At 43.3% G+C, this 15,276-nt stretch overlaps 2 protein-coding genes across 4 annotated transcripts; both read left to right on the forward strand.

The window, feature by feature from the left end:
* The first annotated feature begins 863 nt into the window (after positions 1 to 863).
* Positions 864 to 10,915, forward strand: larp4aa (La ribonucleoprotein 4Aa). Of its 2 annotated transcripts, XM_037478916.2 has the most exons (17): positions 864 to 1,481; positions 3,430 to 3,547; positions 3,672 to 3,830; positions 4,265 to 4,349; positions 4,471 to 4,607; positions 4,692 to 4,795; positions 4,905 to 5,015; positions 5,105 to 5,158; positions 5,250 to 5,459; positions 5,730 to 5,833; positions 6,016 to 6,057; positions 6,915 to 7,124; positions 7,208 to 7,262; positions 7,365 to 7,523; positions 7,630 to 7,766; positions 7,854 to 8,151; positions 8,481 to 10,915. In XM_037478916.2, exons 1-17 carry the CDS (start codon positions 1,365 to 1,367, stop codon positions 8,871 to 8,873), a joined length of 2,493 nt encoding a protein of 830 aa, XP_037334813.2. In that variant the 5' UTR covers positions 864 to 1,364; the 3' UTR covers positions 8,874 to 10,915. The 2 variants fall into 2 exon arrangements, with proteins under 2 accessions (XP_037334813.2, XP_062420388.1); XM_062564404.1 differs by lacking the exon at positions 6,016 to 6,057 and having other exon boundaries at positions 865 to 1,481.
* A 457-nt stretch (positions 10,916 to 11,372) lies between these two features.
* asb8 (ankyrin repeat and SOCS box containing 8) lies at positions 11,373 to 15,008 on the forward strand. 2 transcript variants are annotated; one of them, XM_037480715.2, is made up of 4 exons: positions 11,373 to 11,724; positions 12,509 to 12,675; positions 12,763 to 12,867; positions 13,215 to 15,008. In XM_037480715.2, the coding sequence occupies exons 2-4, from the start codon at positions 12,547 to 12,549 to the stop codon at positions 13,848 to 13,850; spliced, it is 870 nt and encodes a 289-aa protein (XP_037336612.2). In that variant the 5' UTR covers positions 11,373 to 11,724; positions 12,509 to 12,546; the 3' UTR covers positions 13,851 to 15,008. The 2 variants fall into 2 exon arrangements, with proteins under 2 accessions (XP_037336612.2, XP_037336613.2); XM_037480716.2 differs by having other exon boundaries at positions 11,380 to 11,719.
* Positions 15,009 to 15,276: the final 268 nt, after the last annotated feature.

Consider the following 15,276-nt stretch of genomic DNA (forward strand, 5'->3'; position numbering starts at 1 on the left):
GTTACAAGTAATCTGTGGTACGCTAACAATGTACTTTTCAATTATTATTTTTTTACTCTATATGTAGCAGATTGTAGTTAACAAGCAACAGAAAGTCTAACATTTAGTTTATGGCCTGTTATTTGTGATTTCAAAGTATGTGCTCTAAGGTCCCTTTTGACTCTAGTGTAAAAATAGATAAACTCCCTCTCAGTCCCGCATGTCACATGATATCTGGAGATAAGTAGTCAAAGTCAACAGGGGTGAGGTTGAGGTTAAACCTGAAAAGCCCAGTACATGATCATGATCATGATAATCATGATACAAACATGTTTTCTTTATAATTAAGTAAGTCTAAGGAGTGGAGCCCTGTGATCTACTAAAAAAATAATAAAATAGATATGAATATCAGTGTTATTCAGATTATCTTCAGTGTTTACAGTGGCTCATCATTCGATAATGATTACATCACAGGGCATCCTTTGGGAGCATTACATATGCATTCTACTAAAATCCTGTTGAGTATCTAAATTATCAAAACTATCTTGGAAGGATATTCACAACTACAAATGGGTTTTTATTTTTATTTTATTTTGAGTTGTATATATTTAAATAATCTTTTTAGATTTTATTTTTTATTTGCGAAATCCAAAAAAGGTTTGGTCTTGTTATTTTTTCACGCTCAAATATTGGAATAAAAGTAGATGAAATTGCCCCTTTATCGTGTCAATTATAACAAAAATGAGAAAATAAAGAAAGTCTTATATGTACTCTTAAATTTGGTACTCCACTGGATATGCGTTTTGTAATAACGTCGTTGTCGCGCAAAAACTCTGAAAAAAAAATAATATGTAAAAAAATAAAGGAAAAAAACTATAGCGAGGATCCGGAAAAGGAAGTGTTTTGTGGAGAGGTCACCGAGAACTCGCGGTGGTAGCCGGGACGTCGGCGGACTGTGTGCCTGAGCTCAGGAAGGGTGCGTGTCCCCTGTGTCCGCTCCGGTCGCCCGGTCAGGAATGCGCCTCACGAAGCCGGTGTGTGGTGAAATATTTGATGAAACGCCAGCGGGGACTGTGATCTAAGAAGAGTCATGGTTTGGCATTGCGTATTCCCGTACTGTCTTAGCGTGCACGTTTGATTCATTGAGCTAGCTGGCGTTAGCGCGCTCCGTTGATTCATATCACGCTAGGTTGCTAGCTTTAGCCTGTAGCCAACCTGCTAGCCGGGTAGCTAGCTAGTAAGCTAGTTTCACAGTGCTGCTGCCAATCCGTCGAACAGAAGAGAACCGGACTGACTGCTGAACCCAGTCGATACCTCGGAAAGAGGTGGTGGCGGGCGGGGGGTCGGGAGAACGCGACGGAGTGGAAGTGAGTCAGGAGCGGCTGATGAGTTCAGATCAGAACGGAGAGCCGCCGCAGCTGCAGGAGGAGGCTGATCCCGGACCGGAGACTGGTGGGAAGGACGAGGCTCCGCTGGGGAGCGAGGGAGGGTCAGGCGGCATGGTGAGTGAGGCCTTCTTTAGCTAGCTGGCTAGCTAGCTCGCTACGCGACTGCTGCTCTTCAGGGACCTGTTAGTACAGTACGCCCCCGCTATACGGGGAGCGATGTTCATCAAGCAACAGCTACTATTAACGCAACCGAGACACATTTGCAATCCTCATTCTGTTTGGCAGCACTATTTCCGTTGTTTGGTTTTTTTTGAAAGCGAAATGGTAATTAGCATGTGAAACGTAACCTCATGACGAACACACACGGAAGCACTTGCACGGCCCATTTAACGTTACTAACTTAAAGCGCGTCATTTCACCCGCTCCTCGTTACACTCGCCTCACCGCAGCCACTACAGATGGCTAAGCTAGCGTTAGCTTAGCCATCTGCAACAAGCAAGCTCATTAAGTAGTTTGCTGAGTAATCATAAGCTTATAAGTTAAGTTATTAACACAACTGCAGGGTGGCGACAGTGGGATCTGAAGCGACGCTCTCGATTGAGCGTTTTTCGTTAACGTTAGGTGATCGATGACTCGATTATTTGGACGAAGGGTAAACGTGGATTCACTAAGGATACTTGTTAGCTAACCGAGCTAGCGCAGTGACATGCGCTGCAAATATCTGGCCTGCGCTGCGCAGGTCGGTCAGCTGACATTACTTGGCTCACCACGGCCAGCAGCACACAAGCGTGCATTGTAACCATGTGTCAAGTTGCACGGCTCCGAAATGCTCTTGTAAAATGACACACCGGCCAAACCGTGGGACACGTCCATTCCCGTCTAAATAGGAGAGATGCTGCTCGATGTAACGTTATCATGAGAGTCGTAGCTGTACTTCTCAGGCAGAGTGCTTTTGCTAAAAAGAGTAAAAGGGGGTGTTATCTGCCTGTCTGTGCGTGGGACAATGTTTAAAACAAGAAGCTGGTAAATATGACAGCCACTGGCATTTCTAAGGTAGTGCACAGCGGGTGGCAATCATTGTTTGGGTTAAAGCCACGTTTCATTTGTTCACATCAATATAGGAATGCCTTAATATGTACAGCATGGCATCTATTCTTGGCTACAGCTTTTAGCAGGCTCAGGATTTCTCCTGCCAGTCTAGGGCCACTTTTGAAATGCAGAGTCAGATCCAATCCTTAATGTGCACCAAAAATATTAATGTTTATGAAAGCCATGTACATCATCAATAAACATTTATTGCTAAACACATTTTGTGGTTGCAATCTTTCTACTCGGTGCTGTTAGGGGGTAATCTGTGTCTATGGGTGATCATGGGGCCCTCCTTGGCATAGTTCATTGCTTTACTCTGGTTTCCAATTAGTGGCCACGGAGCCCAATCGCATGCAGGTGTTCCCGCCATCCTAAGACTGCATCAGGTGATTCTTGTTAGTGACACCCCCCCCCCCCACCCACATGATTGAAGTCATCAGTGAACTTGGTTGCAGGTGTATGGTTGGGTGTAGCCAGCATGTGAGCAGCACCCTGTGCATTTTCTGATGGATAGGCCTTTTGCAAACTCAATTCAGATGTAATATTTATCCAAATAACAAAAGGTGTGTTTTCAATCTCTTAGAATAGTGCTAATTGTGTAATATCAGATATAAGTAAATTCAATGTGTTTATATTGATTAGAAAATGGCTTGACTGAATAGTGGCCATAATGTTGTGTATTTGGAAAATTATTTGTAAAAATCATTGTAAAAGTGTGATGCCAAGGATAGATGAGATGGCAAATTGAATGCGATCCATGATAATATTTAAAATGTGATTATTTTTTTGTGTTTAATCTGTCAATATTTTATAAAATTTCAAGTTGCAGCATTTTAAAACAATTACCAGCGTTGCATGCAAAATATTGTATACATAATGTTTTGGTGACTGTAACGTGTCCAAGCTAATAAATTAATCCTGCTTTAATGTGTATGAATTAAATGAGCCATATCCTGCTATTCCTGCTTTGAAGGTCACCTCTAAGGGCGCCGGTTTGAACCCGAATGCCAAGGTGTGGCAGGAGATGCCTGTGGCCCCCAGCGAAGCTGTTAACAACAGCCCTCATTGGCCCCCCTCTGACATCAGTGAGGGTGAGAGACACTTCCATCAGCCTAATTAAATATCTTAACTGGGAGATGTATGTATGGGGTGATGCTGCCCTGAAAATAGTGTTTTGTTCTTAATTACATTTTTTTTTTTTTACCTTGTTCACAGGTTATTCTGAGCCTTCTTCTGCTGGATGTAAGCCTTACTCTGTGGGATTCACAACCCTAAAAGACGGCAGCGCCACACCAACAGCTGAGATAGCAGTAAATGGAATGGACCCTCCGGAGGAAGGCTTTTCCCCTGCTGAGTGCACCACAGGGACTTCAGGTCAGTCACTTGCAATCGTCTCCGAACTGACTGACCGTAACTAAGGATTCATTTGTCACATTCATTTTTTCTTTTTGATTTGATACGATCTGATTGCATAGTTGTTACATTTGTTGTGGGAGTTTTTCCTCACAATATGCTTTCCACGTCGACAGGTCAGTCTAAGTTTTCTGATCGCCTCAGTAGGTGATTTTACTGAGTGGTCGCCAATGTGTATGGTCCTTTTCAAGATGGTCATTTCCCCCCAAATTGAATTATCCTGTATTCCTAGTTTCACCTGGCTGTTGTTTGACCACACCCTACTTGTGCAGTTATTTGCATTTCATTCACCCATCTTTACATGTAAATTATGACTCTGGCTGAGCAGCAAACTAGCAAATTAGTTTAGTTATTAGTTCTATTCCTGCTGAAATTTAGTTTTTGGTTCTTTGTAGATTTCAAAACTGAAGAGCAATCAAAGATCTCCTCTGAAAATCTACGGGAGTGTCTTAAGAAGGAGCTGGAGTTTTATTTTTCCAGGTGAGGGAAGAGCACTCAATCCACCTTTTTATCCTTATTTCTATTGTAGTATTTGGAAAGCTGGTTATATCGAAGTCAAGAGTAGACTACATCTTCATTGATCTGTTGCTTTATGTTTCAGAGAGAACCTCTCGAAGGATTTGTACCTGATGTCACAGATGGACAGTGACCAGTTTGTCCCCATTTGGACCATAGCCAGCATGGAGGGCGTTAAGGTCCTCACTGCTGACATGGACCTCATCTTGGATGTGTTGAGATGTAAGCAGAGACATTGAGATGATAAATGCTCAAGCAACCTGCATATTCATGTGTCTAGATTTAAATGCCTTTAATTCCCCTCAGCCTCTCCCATGGTACAAGTTGATGAGAAAGGGGAGAAAGTTCGTCCTAATCACAAGCGGTGCATCATCATCCTGAGGGAGGTCCCTGAAACCACACCTATTGAGGTAAAGCCAACCTGTGTATCCACACAGCCCGTCGCAGAAGCATCGCTTCACACTGAGGATGTAGAGGTTTACCTGATGTATGAGACTGTTCTTTGTATGTTATTTACAGGAAGTAGAGTCACTGTTCAAAAATGACAACTGTCCAAAGGTGATAAGTGTTGAGTTTGCACACAACAACAACTGGTACATCACATTCCAATCAGACACAGATGCTCAACAGGTAAAGCGCTTCAATCTTCTTTCCTCCTCACTGGAGTTTTTGGGTGGCATGATGAACTGTCTCATGATTCTTCCTTCTGTTCCTCTTAGGCATACAAGTATTTAAGAGAGGAAGTGAAAACCTTTCAGGGAAAACCCATAATGGTGAGTCAAATTTAAATATCTCTAGTCATTTCAGAAAGTTTATTTTCAGATCACCACTCATTGCTCTTGCCCTGGTTTTCCATGCGGACAGGCCAGGATAAAAGCCATCAACACATTCTTTGCGAAGAACGGCTACCGTAGCGTGGACAGCAGCATGTACGCTCAGCAGGGCCAGAGCCAGTCCCAGTACAGCTCTCCGCTCTACATGCAGCATGTCTACCCGCAGCAGCAGTACCCAGTTTACAGCATCGTACCTCCCACCTGGACACCTTCGCCCACGCCGTATTTTGAAACCCCTCTGGTGAGATGCACCTACTTTTCTGGAATTCACTTGTCACGCATCTCCAGTTGAAAACATTCAGTGGTAATTGTTTGCCATTGTTGAAACGTCTGAAGAGAAGTGCATCATGGGTATTCAAATAAGACTTTTCTCTTTTGCAACTTGAATTGTCACTCGACATAACTTATTTTTATTAACAAGGAGTTTACACTTGTAAAGCAACTGAATTAATACCATGACAAATGATGTGCATGTCTAAGTACTGTGTGTGGCTTTTCTTCTCTTGTGCAGGCTCCGTTTCCCAACAGCAGCTTTGTGAATGGTTTTGGCTCTGCCGGTCACTACAAAACTGGCTCTAGTTCTCTAAACATCACCCGCCCATTCAACAGAAACCGGTAAGTACGAATGAGTCCTAATGCTATTTCTGATCCTTCTCTTTTAGCTTTGGGTTAACCCGGCCCGTGATTTACCAAAAACATAATCCAATTGGAATATTTTACCAGTTGCATAATGTTTAACCATGAACATCAGATCAGGGAATTGTTCTTCACTCCCTGTCTTCTTACTGTCCCCACAGTGTCCCCCTCTATTCAAGAAAGAATGTAATAAATGCCTTCAGGTACCACTGTTATACTGTACAATAAGCTTCATCGCTCCCCTCATCTCTTACCATACACAGCGTGTGTTACATGCTATAACACATTGCTGAAAGGAGTTGAGTCTTGGTCAACGGCACACGCTTTAAATCATCCACAAACTGGTGACACACTGTTTCTGAAGTGAAAAACAGCTTCACAAAGGAATATCTCACTGGACTCTTCTCGTGTCGCACCCGATGATGAGATCAATATGCGCATAGAGGGGAAACCAGAGAGTGGAGTAACTGGCTTTGGTTCAACCTTTCTCCGCTTCATTTCTTCTTCCTTTTTGTCCCTCTACCCTTCCCCCTCCAAAGTCGGAAGCTTCACTCCTGTCCCAATGAGCGTTCAGATTATGAGATCTGAGGGTCAAAGACTCGTGAGAAGTAAAGTCCACGTGAATCCCGTCATGGCTCCAAACAATATCCATCCCAAAGCATTATATATGCTGCAATCAGATACTAGTAGCTGGGTTAGGGTTACACAGGCGTAGCCTCCTCTCAATGGGGTTAGGATTTGTTTGTGCACATTATGTCACCATTAAAGTGTCCACAACTTCAATCCCCTTCAATGCATGCGTACACGACCCCCTCCCTAAAGACACTGCATGTTGTTTCATTCCTCCAACACACTGAACACCAGTGTTTCAGTATTTTGGTATAGTTGGCCTAAGGCCACGTTCATGATGTCCGTATAATAAACACTTTAAACACTCTGGTTTCTAACTGGAAGGAAACACTGGTTACCAGTGTGCGCCGAGAGTATTTTAAATTCATGTGGACCTTGATCACCCCCCCCCCCCCACTTTTTACATTTTTTTTACATCTTTCTGCTACAGAAACCACGTAAAGCCGCAGGTGAGGACGGGTGAGGTGACCTCGGCGTCTCTAACTCCCGTCCCCTTGGAGAGTTTGACTGGGCTACGCAGTCCGCAGCCCGCTGCTACTGTCGCCGCCGCCCAGACGGCATCGGACCTGAATTCAGCCTTTTCACACCTCTCCTGCTCTGCCGATCCCAGTGATGACAGCGGCGTGGCCGGACGTGGAAGGTAAAGATATTTGACCTGAATCTAAATGGCTGCAGTGGCACTTGGTTGCTGAATGACTGACGGATCACTTATTTGAACCTTAGACGGGGCACAACCTACAGAGGAACACGGAGGAGGCGAGAAGACGAACGGATTTCTGTAAATATAAATTTTCATGTTAAAAAAAATAAATAATTGTTAGCAATTTAAGCCATGAACTCGCTCGTGAACTGTTGGCTCGATTTTAATTCCCTTTCTCAGCGGCCGTTCCCGTTGGCGGAGGTCAAGGTTTCTCCACCCAAGTTTGACTTGGCTGCTACCAATTTCCCACCACTTCCCGGCTGCGTGGTCAGTACACAGGGAGAGCCAGTGCTGGAAAACCGAATGTCCGATGTTGTACGCGGTCTGTACAAGGACAAGGTAGGAAGAACTCTAGTTTCAGTTGTTTTCAAATCTCCCAGATGAACTGCATTGAGGAGAGGGTGCTTCATAGTTGTAATCTGCATCCCTCCTCTTCGTTTTCCAGACGGAACAAGTCAACAAAGTCGCTGTGAGTCCAGGTTCAAGCCAACCTCCAGTCCCAGAGGAGGCTGTAGTTGTAACAAGCATCACCCCGGCGGCAGTGAAATCTTCTCCACATCCAGCCGGACCGTCGGCTACTGGGTATGACCATTTACAATTTTAATCAAGGATATTTAGTGCCTGAAGCCTAAACAGTAACATGATTGTATGAAACTCTCGTTCTGACAGTATTGCTCGCCAGGAGAGGAGAGTTGAACGGGCAGAGCCTCCAGCGCCTAAAGCTGCTCCACGCACACCTGTTCAGACCACCGTGGTGCCACCCCCCACCACGCAACCTGTGCTTAGCTCCAGGCGTCAGCCCTCTGCTGCCGCCGCCGCCGCCGCCGCTGCTGCTGCTGCAGCACCACCACCACCAACAACAACAACAACCGCTGCTGTTGCTACTGCCGCTGCTGCTGTGGCTCCTGCCGCCTCCACGCCCGCAACACCCGTCGCGCCGGCTCCTGCTGCAGCCGCGCCGGCACAGGTGAGGATCTGAGTCTTTGTAATCACAGCCTGCCCCTCGAGCAGTCGTCTCCCGATGATGAGATCTTTTGCGCATAGAGGGAAGTGAGGTAGTGGACTGACTGGCTTTGGTTCTTTCGCTCCGCTCTACCCGTCTCTCTTCATTGTCTGTGTCTATTATCTCCTCTCCATTCTTTACCACCAAATGCCCAGGATGTTTACTCCTACCCCAATGAGCGTTGAGATTATGAGATCTGAGGGAAACCAATGTAGCAATTTGTGTTCTACATTTATTTAACAAATATATTTATATATATATATATATAATGCCTTATCCCCGCTGCGATTCAGGAACCACGTAAGCTCAGCTATGCCGAAGTGTGCCAACGGCCACCTAAGGACCCTCCACCTCCGGCCCCGGCCCCCGCTTCCACGAGTCCCGCGCCGGGCCAGCCGCTACGTGAGTTGCGTGTGAACAAGGCAGAGGAGCCGGGCTCCAGCGGCGGTTCCGGAGACAAGCAGGAGAAGGGCCACGACAGGGAGGGGGGTTGGGAATACAAGGAGAGCCGACCGGCACGTGAACGTGACTCTCAAGGCTACTACCGCAGCAACGGCCCGAGGGGGAATGGGGGCCTCAAGTTCCGTGACCAGAGGCGCCCGCCTCCGGCCCGACGCAGCTCCCCGCAGGGGGGCTACAGGCACACTGGCAAAGAGCAAAATATCCCACCAGTATCGCCAAAGTAAAAACTTGATATGAATGGGGGGGAAGATGTAAGAATATATACATGGATATATATATATATATAATTATATAAAAATGAATCACATAAAAGCAACAACATTATGGTAGCCGCCTTTCCTCCCCACTGGGACGTGTCCAAAGAAAAAGCTTTTCTAAATGACAATGAGACCGGCACATCCTGGACAAATGGGAAAATTGACACCCGGAAGAACTTTAATGCGTGGAAAGGAAAAATGTGGTTTTGGCCTCCAGCATAATGCTTAAAAGAATTGAAGCGTGATTTATCTGGAGGCGGTCTCCTCTTTGCTCGGCTAGGGAGAGGTGGGATGTCGGGCCGCGTACTCGGCCCTCTAACTTTTTTTAAAAACTTTCTTTTAGATGTCTGCAAGAACATTATGCACTAAAAAGAAAATAACATGCATATATGTCATGTACATATACAAAGATATCACTAACACGCAATGAGACATCAGGTTTTTTTCTTTTTCTTTTTTTTCTTGTGTGCTTAGGTTTGCAAGTATGACTGAAGGGTTGACTGATATCTGTATGCATTTATTGTTTAGCAACCTGATTGAAGTGCTACAGTGTGCTGTTGCATTGATGTAATGAAATTGATTTTTTTTTTCCCCCCCCCCCCCCCAACACCAGAGACTGAACCGTGGAGTTGTTTAATGTATATTGATGAAATGTGTTTTATGTCGGTATTTTCATTCTCGTTTGTAATTGGCTCAAATTTGATCAAGTTTCAAAAACTGTTGGTGTACGCTGCAGTCACATGTGTGGTTGTGTTTGAGCCTGAAATCCACTTTGGGTTGCCCACTACCTTGTTAGCCGCAGTAAACCCGCTAGCCTGGTCAAGTTTCATGTTGACTTTAATCTTTTTCCGATTCAGCTCTAACCACTGATGGCTTCAGAACATTTTCATGTTTATCAGTCAGGTTCTCTGTTTACAGGCTTTTGATTTGGTTGAGGAGTGGCACCTTTTCCAAGAGGGGAAGAATTGAGTTAATAACATTTGACTGTTCAGTGCACCTGGTAGTTTAGGTGAGGATTGGATTTTCTACTTCACAGGATATCCAGGTTAAGCTTATCTGTGAACTCTTAATAATGGCATAGTGTCAAAAAAAAAATAGACTGAGGAGTGAACGATTAATGACATTTGGCAGCCACGTCGGTGGTATTAAGAAGATTGGAACATTTTTTGCGTCTTATGTGCCAGCTGCCTATGATCATAGTGTGCTAGAATAAAGTTTTGATTTCTATTGACAAGGTCCGCTCAATAATTTAGTCTTGGGGAAACTTTTTGCCCAGTGAAACTGGATTTTGAAGACTAGGTGTAGTTGCCTATGCTATATTTTGAAACCCTTCACTAGAAAATGTGTCTGGGAGAATGTAATTGTTCTAGAACTGAATTTACGGAGGAAGCCGTTGGACAGCAGGTATCCACCAGATTGTTTTGTGCTGTTAGGGTGAGGTTTTTTTTGTGTGTGTGTGTGTGAGGAAAAACAGGATTTAGAATTTGAAGTTTGACTCGCTATGTATTACTTTTTTAAATGTATTTATTTAAATTCTGATGCACGCTTTTCTCCCAATCTTGGTAGGCTGGTTTCCCCAAAGTTGTGTGAAATCGCATTGACAAAATAAAATCACGCACAGGACATTTCTAAACTGTCAGCTGAGCGAAAATACTTAATGCATTGACTTTGGGTTTAACAATGCAGTTAAATGAGTAAACAATCACTACTGGGGCTGCTAATTCATTTTCATTGAGTATAAGCCGCTAGTTATTTAGAATAATTAAATAAATGCGCAAACTTTCTTTTTGGTAAGAAATTTACTCATGATTAAAGTGAAATAATTTTACATAATGGTTAATAGGCTTGCAAATACCTACAGCAGCCTCTCCTCCTTATATGTTTGGGTTATTTTCTATTAATTTGGGTAGGGGTGGCAAAAGGAAATATAGTAATGGATTAATAAAGTGTTTGAGACACAATCCTAGAACTGTATGAAATGTCACCAAAAATAAATTATTTTGATTTGGCTTTCCAGTGTCACTTATTTCTGTGGTTTTGTACACTTAATGCTAATCAAAGGTTGATTGGGGTTCCTACTAATTAATCAGCATTGATGTAATGTAATTGTTTTACAGTTTCAGGCCTTTCGGTTTTAAAGAAGTCTTCACTGCTTTGTTTCTCCCTCTTTTATAGTTGTGCTATCTGCTCTGCATGTTTGCAAGGTAACGAAGCGAGACCAACAGGAATCCTGCACACGTCAGGCAAAGGTCATACCTCAATAATGGATTAATATGTCAATTTAATAACATTTATTCACATGTGCCAAATTGTGCTCCCTGTGAGTCGGTGTTTCTGCTTTTTTAATTATTTTTTTATTTATAATATAAATAAAATTAGTGGACCGCATGACGGTCTTTGACTTTAAGTCACGTGTTGGACTTTACCTTAACATGGTCATGACTAGGGACATTCACGCCATGCCTTTGGATGCCTGCTGCGGTCACACAAGCCTATTTGTGGAAAGGAATTGCTCTCTGTAGACGCGCCTTCGCGTCAGCAGACATCTTAATCTCTCCAATTCAGAAAATATAATATTCGGCGAAGTTATCACTGCGTACATTGACAGTTTGTTACTAAATGTACGGGTTAACCCGTGACAACGGATGTTACGTTGTGTTGTGCTGATTGTAAAGTCTGGTTTTGGCCTGTACAAAGAATATAAGGTTAAGACATGCTGGAGGCAGAGGGCTTGGCCGCGGGCGCTGACGTTTTGTGTTTAGGTCGAGCCGAGCAGCTAGCTGTCTAGACCTTCAAACTGAGGACCAGAACAGGTAACGTACGTTGTGTAATTATCCTCGTGTATCTGTAAATGGTTGATGCAATTACTCTCATGTGTTTACAGTGAATGTCACTCGATGTTTTCTCGGATAGACCGTCGATTGTTCCTCGCTAACCTTAGCGTTAGCTCGCTAGCTAACTAGTTTAGCTAACTTGGTGCTAGCTGTCGGGGAAAATATTGCAGAGCATTTTTTTTAAACCTCTAAAACGACTTGTTAACGTCAAACGGCTCTTTTGATTTGCCTAATACGGGTATTAGTACGTTTGAAGATATGCCACTTGGTGCAAAACTTGTGTCACTGTTGTGTTTCTTCACATTTGGTTGTGGAGTGTTCTTGTCAAGTGAGCTAACGCTAACTGACAGTCATGTTACGATAGTTTCTTACGGAAAGCCGGACGTGTCATTAAACGTCTCTATTTTCACTCAAATGAGTATATTTACCAAACGTGTGGGCAATTTTTGTTTTAAAAATAAAACAATCGTTATTGTCATCATTCAACGAACTTTTTTAATGTTTATATTGTATTCATATAATTTAAGATGTCGCTGTAATTAATGATGCTAGGACCCAGTTATGTAGTGTCATCTTATTTTTAATGAAAGTAACGACCGTAAATAACGTTACATATTTGTGTTGCACAACCAAATGACACCTCTCCATGTGGAAAGTCATGTCCAAAAAAAAGGATAAAGTGAAATGTGATGTTTTGCTCTGGGAAAGTCCAGGCATCTCCATTGGGTCTTTTTTTAACCCCGACTTCTTTTACAAATGTGTCTTCAGTGTCGCCGCGGCCTGGGTGCCATGGTCCTCCGTTACACATGAGCTCTACTATGTGGTACATCATGCAGAGCATTCAAAGTAAATACTCCTTGTCCGAGCGGCTCATCCGTACCATCGCAGCCATTCGCTCATTCCCACACGACAATGTGGAGGATCTCATTCGTAAGGTAGGCCTCATCTTCTCGGCCAGCTTCAAATAAATAACATCTTTTTAGTGTTGTATTGACAAAGTTTACCCCTCCATGTGTCCTAAGGGAGCTGATGTGAACCGGATGCATGGCACACTTAAGCCCCTCCACTGTGCCTGTATGGTCGCTGATGCTGACTGTGTAGAGCTGCTGCTGGAGAAGGGTGCAGAGGTACGACATGGATGACTCCTACACATGGAACTCTCATACACCACCTTGCATTTGGAATTTTGAGTTTCTTATTTGTAATGAGGTGTAAGTTCAAATGGTGGAGGAAAGTTACATTTTGAAAACCCACTTATCCATATGACCAAAAAAACGTATGGCCTCCATCATTTTTTGTTTGTTTTGTTGCTGCAAACGCTTTGTACTGTGTGCCGCTGCACATCCTTGGACAGAAACATTAGGTGCATTAGTAACTCTTTGTACTGGTGACAGTGCTGGCACTACTGAAAAATGTCCCAATGTTTTGTTGACTCCTTTGCCGAAAATGTCTCTTTTCATTAAATCTCCATCAGGTGAATGCTCTGGATGGATATAACCGAACCGCTCTGCACTATGCAGCAGAGAAGGACGAGAGCTGCGTGGAGCTGCTGTTGGAGTACGGAGCCCACCCAAACGCCCTAGATGGCAACAAGGACACCCCGCTTCACTGGGCCGCCTTTAAAGATAACCCAGAGTGTGTGAGGGCCCTGCTAGAGAGCGGGGCCTGTCCCAATGCGAGGGACTACAACAGTGACACGCCTTTGAGCTGGGCGGCAATGAAGGGCAACCTGGAGAGTGTCAAAGTGCTATTAGACTACGGAGCCCAGGTCCATGTGACCAACCTGAAGGGCCAGACCCCCATCTCCCGACTGGTTGCCCTGTTGGCCCGGGGGCTGGGTACTGAACAAGAGGAGGAGTGCTTGGACCTGCTGTGCCGGGCAGCGGGGCGGTTTGAGATCCGACGGGCTGATGGCACCCTCCCTAGGGAGCTGAGTAAGGATCCCCAGCTGCTGGCGAGGCTGACCAACATGGTGGCTCAGGCTCCCACGCTTCGCTCCCTGGCCCGCTGTGCTGTCCGTCAAAGTCTTGGAGTCCAGTTCCTTCCCACCGCTGTAAAGGAGCTTCCTTTACCTGAGACTATCAAAGACTATTTACTGCTGAGAGACTGAGGGGATTAAACCAATGGTTGAGCTCTCAGACCACGCTAGCTAATAATTTGAGCTTGTTATACGTCATTTATTGGCAAGGAAATGTCGCTATGAAATTATGGTATATTTTCTAACAGCGCCTCATTTACCTATCCGGAAAATGGGTACAGATTTATGCCCGTAAGAGATTTGGCCTTTCCAAATCTTTTTTTTTTTTTTTCTTAAATGTAGGGGTTGAACAACGTCAGACTGAGTGGTGCTGATTGGTAAGCCTGATCGGTTCCAGTTGTATGAAGAACACTGCACAAGACAGTGTTCATTTTTTAATCAAAAACTGCTTTAGTACGCACATTTGGGAAGCTCGCCTGTTTCAGTCTTTTCACAGGTCAGTCAGGACAGAAAGAAACTAACATCGGGGTTGTTGTTGTTTTAAGTGGCTTATTTTATTTGGCTAAATGTACATTTAAGTGTTTTGTATGTTACATTTTAATGCTTAAATGTAATGTTATTATGGTTTTGTCACAGCATGAGGAAAGTCTTAAATGTAGAGTTTGGTGATATGAGTCTATCCTCATGGAACAATTAGATTTAAGTGTATAACCAATTTGCTTAATGGCAACTAATGTCTAATGATACAGGCTTTTCAATAATTCTGTCAGAGAATGAATAGAAGTATAGCTCAGGATCGAATGTTGTGTCACTTTGGCATTACCAAGGAGAAAAGAAAAAACAAAGATTGTGCCAAATGGGAACAGTTTAATTTGGTATCTTTTATTTAGGAGCAACAATGTTTAATATTTGTCATTGGTCTCATGACATTTACCAGGCAGACTAATCTTACCTTCATCTAGCCCTCTGAACATTTTCCTGATGATAAATGTCAACAGGACTACTGATACATGTGATTTGCTATTTAATTTTATTTAAGGTCATCCTTGCCAAGGAGAAATAAGTGTTCTTATTTCTCTCCCAACAGATTTTTTCAGTCTATAGTGAAGTTTGGGTTTTCTAAGGTGCTTCCAGTTCTAAAATTGACTGCATATGATTAAACAATACTTTTAAGTAGAAATTAAATGTAAAAACATGGCATGGCAAGTTTTTCTCTTGAAAGATTTGCAAGATACGCTTGCAAAATGCGTTTTATGTTTTCCATGCCATTAGTCTGAAGGCTGACCATTTCTGTACCTGGTTTTGTTTTCTTATTCTCCTGTAATATAAATTAAACCATAATGTAACGTCTTGTGTACACCTGCAGAAGTGCTTTCTTTCTTTGTTAATGGCATTAAATGCTTTTTATATTCTATTTTCTTCTCTCTATGGTTCTTATATATTTATATAACTTATTAATATTTAACTATTGAAGTGATTTGAAAGGAACGTTATGTGATTATGATTTAAGCATTACTCCAAAAGCTCAATTGTAGTTTGCTAAAAACTTAACTGAGAG

The sequence above is a fragment of the Pungitius pungitius genome, chromosome 1 (genome assembly GCF_949316345.1).
Source record: "Pungitius pungitius chromosome 1, fPunPun2.1, whole genome shotgun sequence".
In the NCBI taxonomy this organism is placed as follows: Eukaryota; Metazoa; Chordata; class Actinopteri; order Perciformes; family Gasterosteidae; genus Pungitius; species Pungitius pungitius.

Excerpts from the sequence above, each read along its gene's own strand:
- asb8 (XM_037480715.2), top strand. The coding sequence starts at position 12,547 with ATGAGCTCTACTATGTGGTACATCATGCAGAGCATTCAAAGTAAATAC. Across the intron at positions 12,676-12,762 it reads TGGAGGATCTCATTCGTAAG|GGAGCTGATGTGAACCGGAT; the intron begins GTAGGCCTCATC and ends ATGTGTCCTAAG. Across the intron at positions 12,868-13,214 it reads TGCTGGAGAAGGGTGCAGAG|GTGAATGCTCTGGATGGATA; the intron begins GTACGACATGGA and ends AATCTCCATCAG.
- larp4aa (XM_037478916.2), top strand. The coding sequence starts at position 1,365 with ATGAGTTCAGATCAGAACGGAGAGCCGCCGCAGCTGCAGGAGGAGGCT. Across the intron at positions 1,482-3,429 it reads AGGGAGGGTCAGGCGGCATG|GTCACCTCTAAGGGCGCCGG; the intron begins GTGAGTGAGGCC and ends CCTGCTTTGAAG. Across the intron at positions 4,796-4,904 it reads CTGAAACCACACCTATTGAG|GAAGTAGAGTCACTGTTCAA; the intron begins GTAAAGCCAACC and ends TGTTATTTACAG.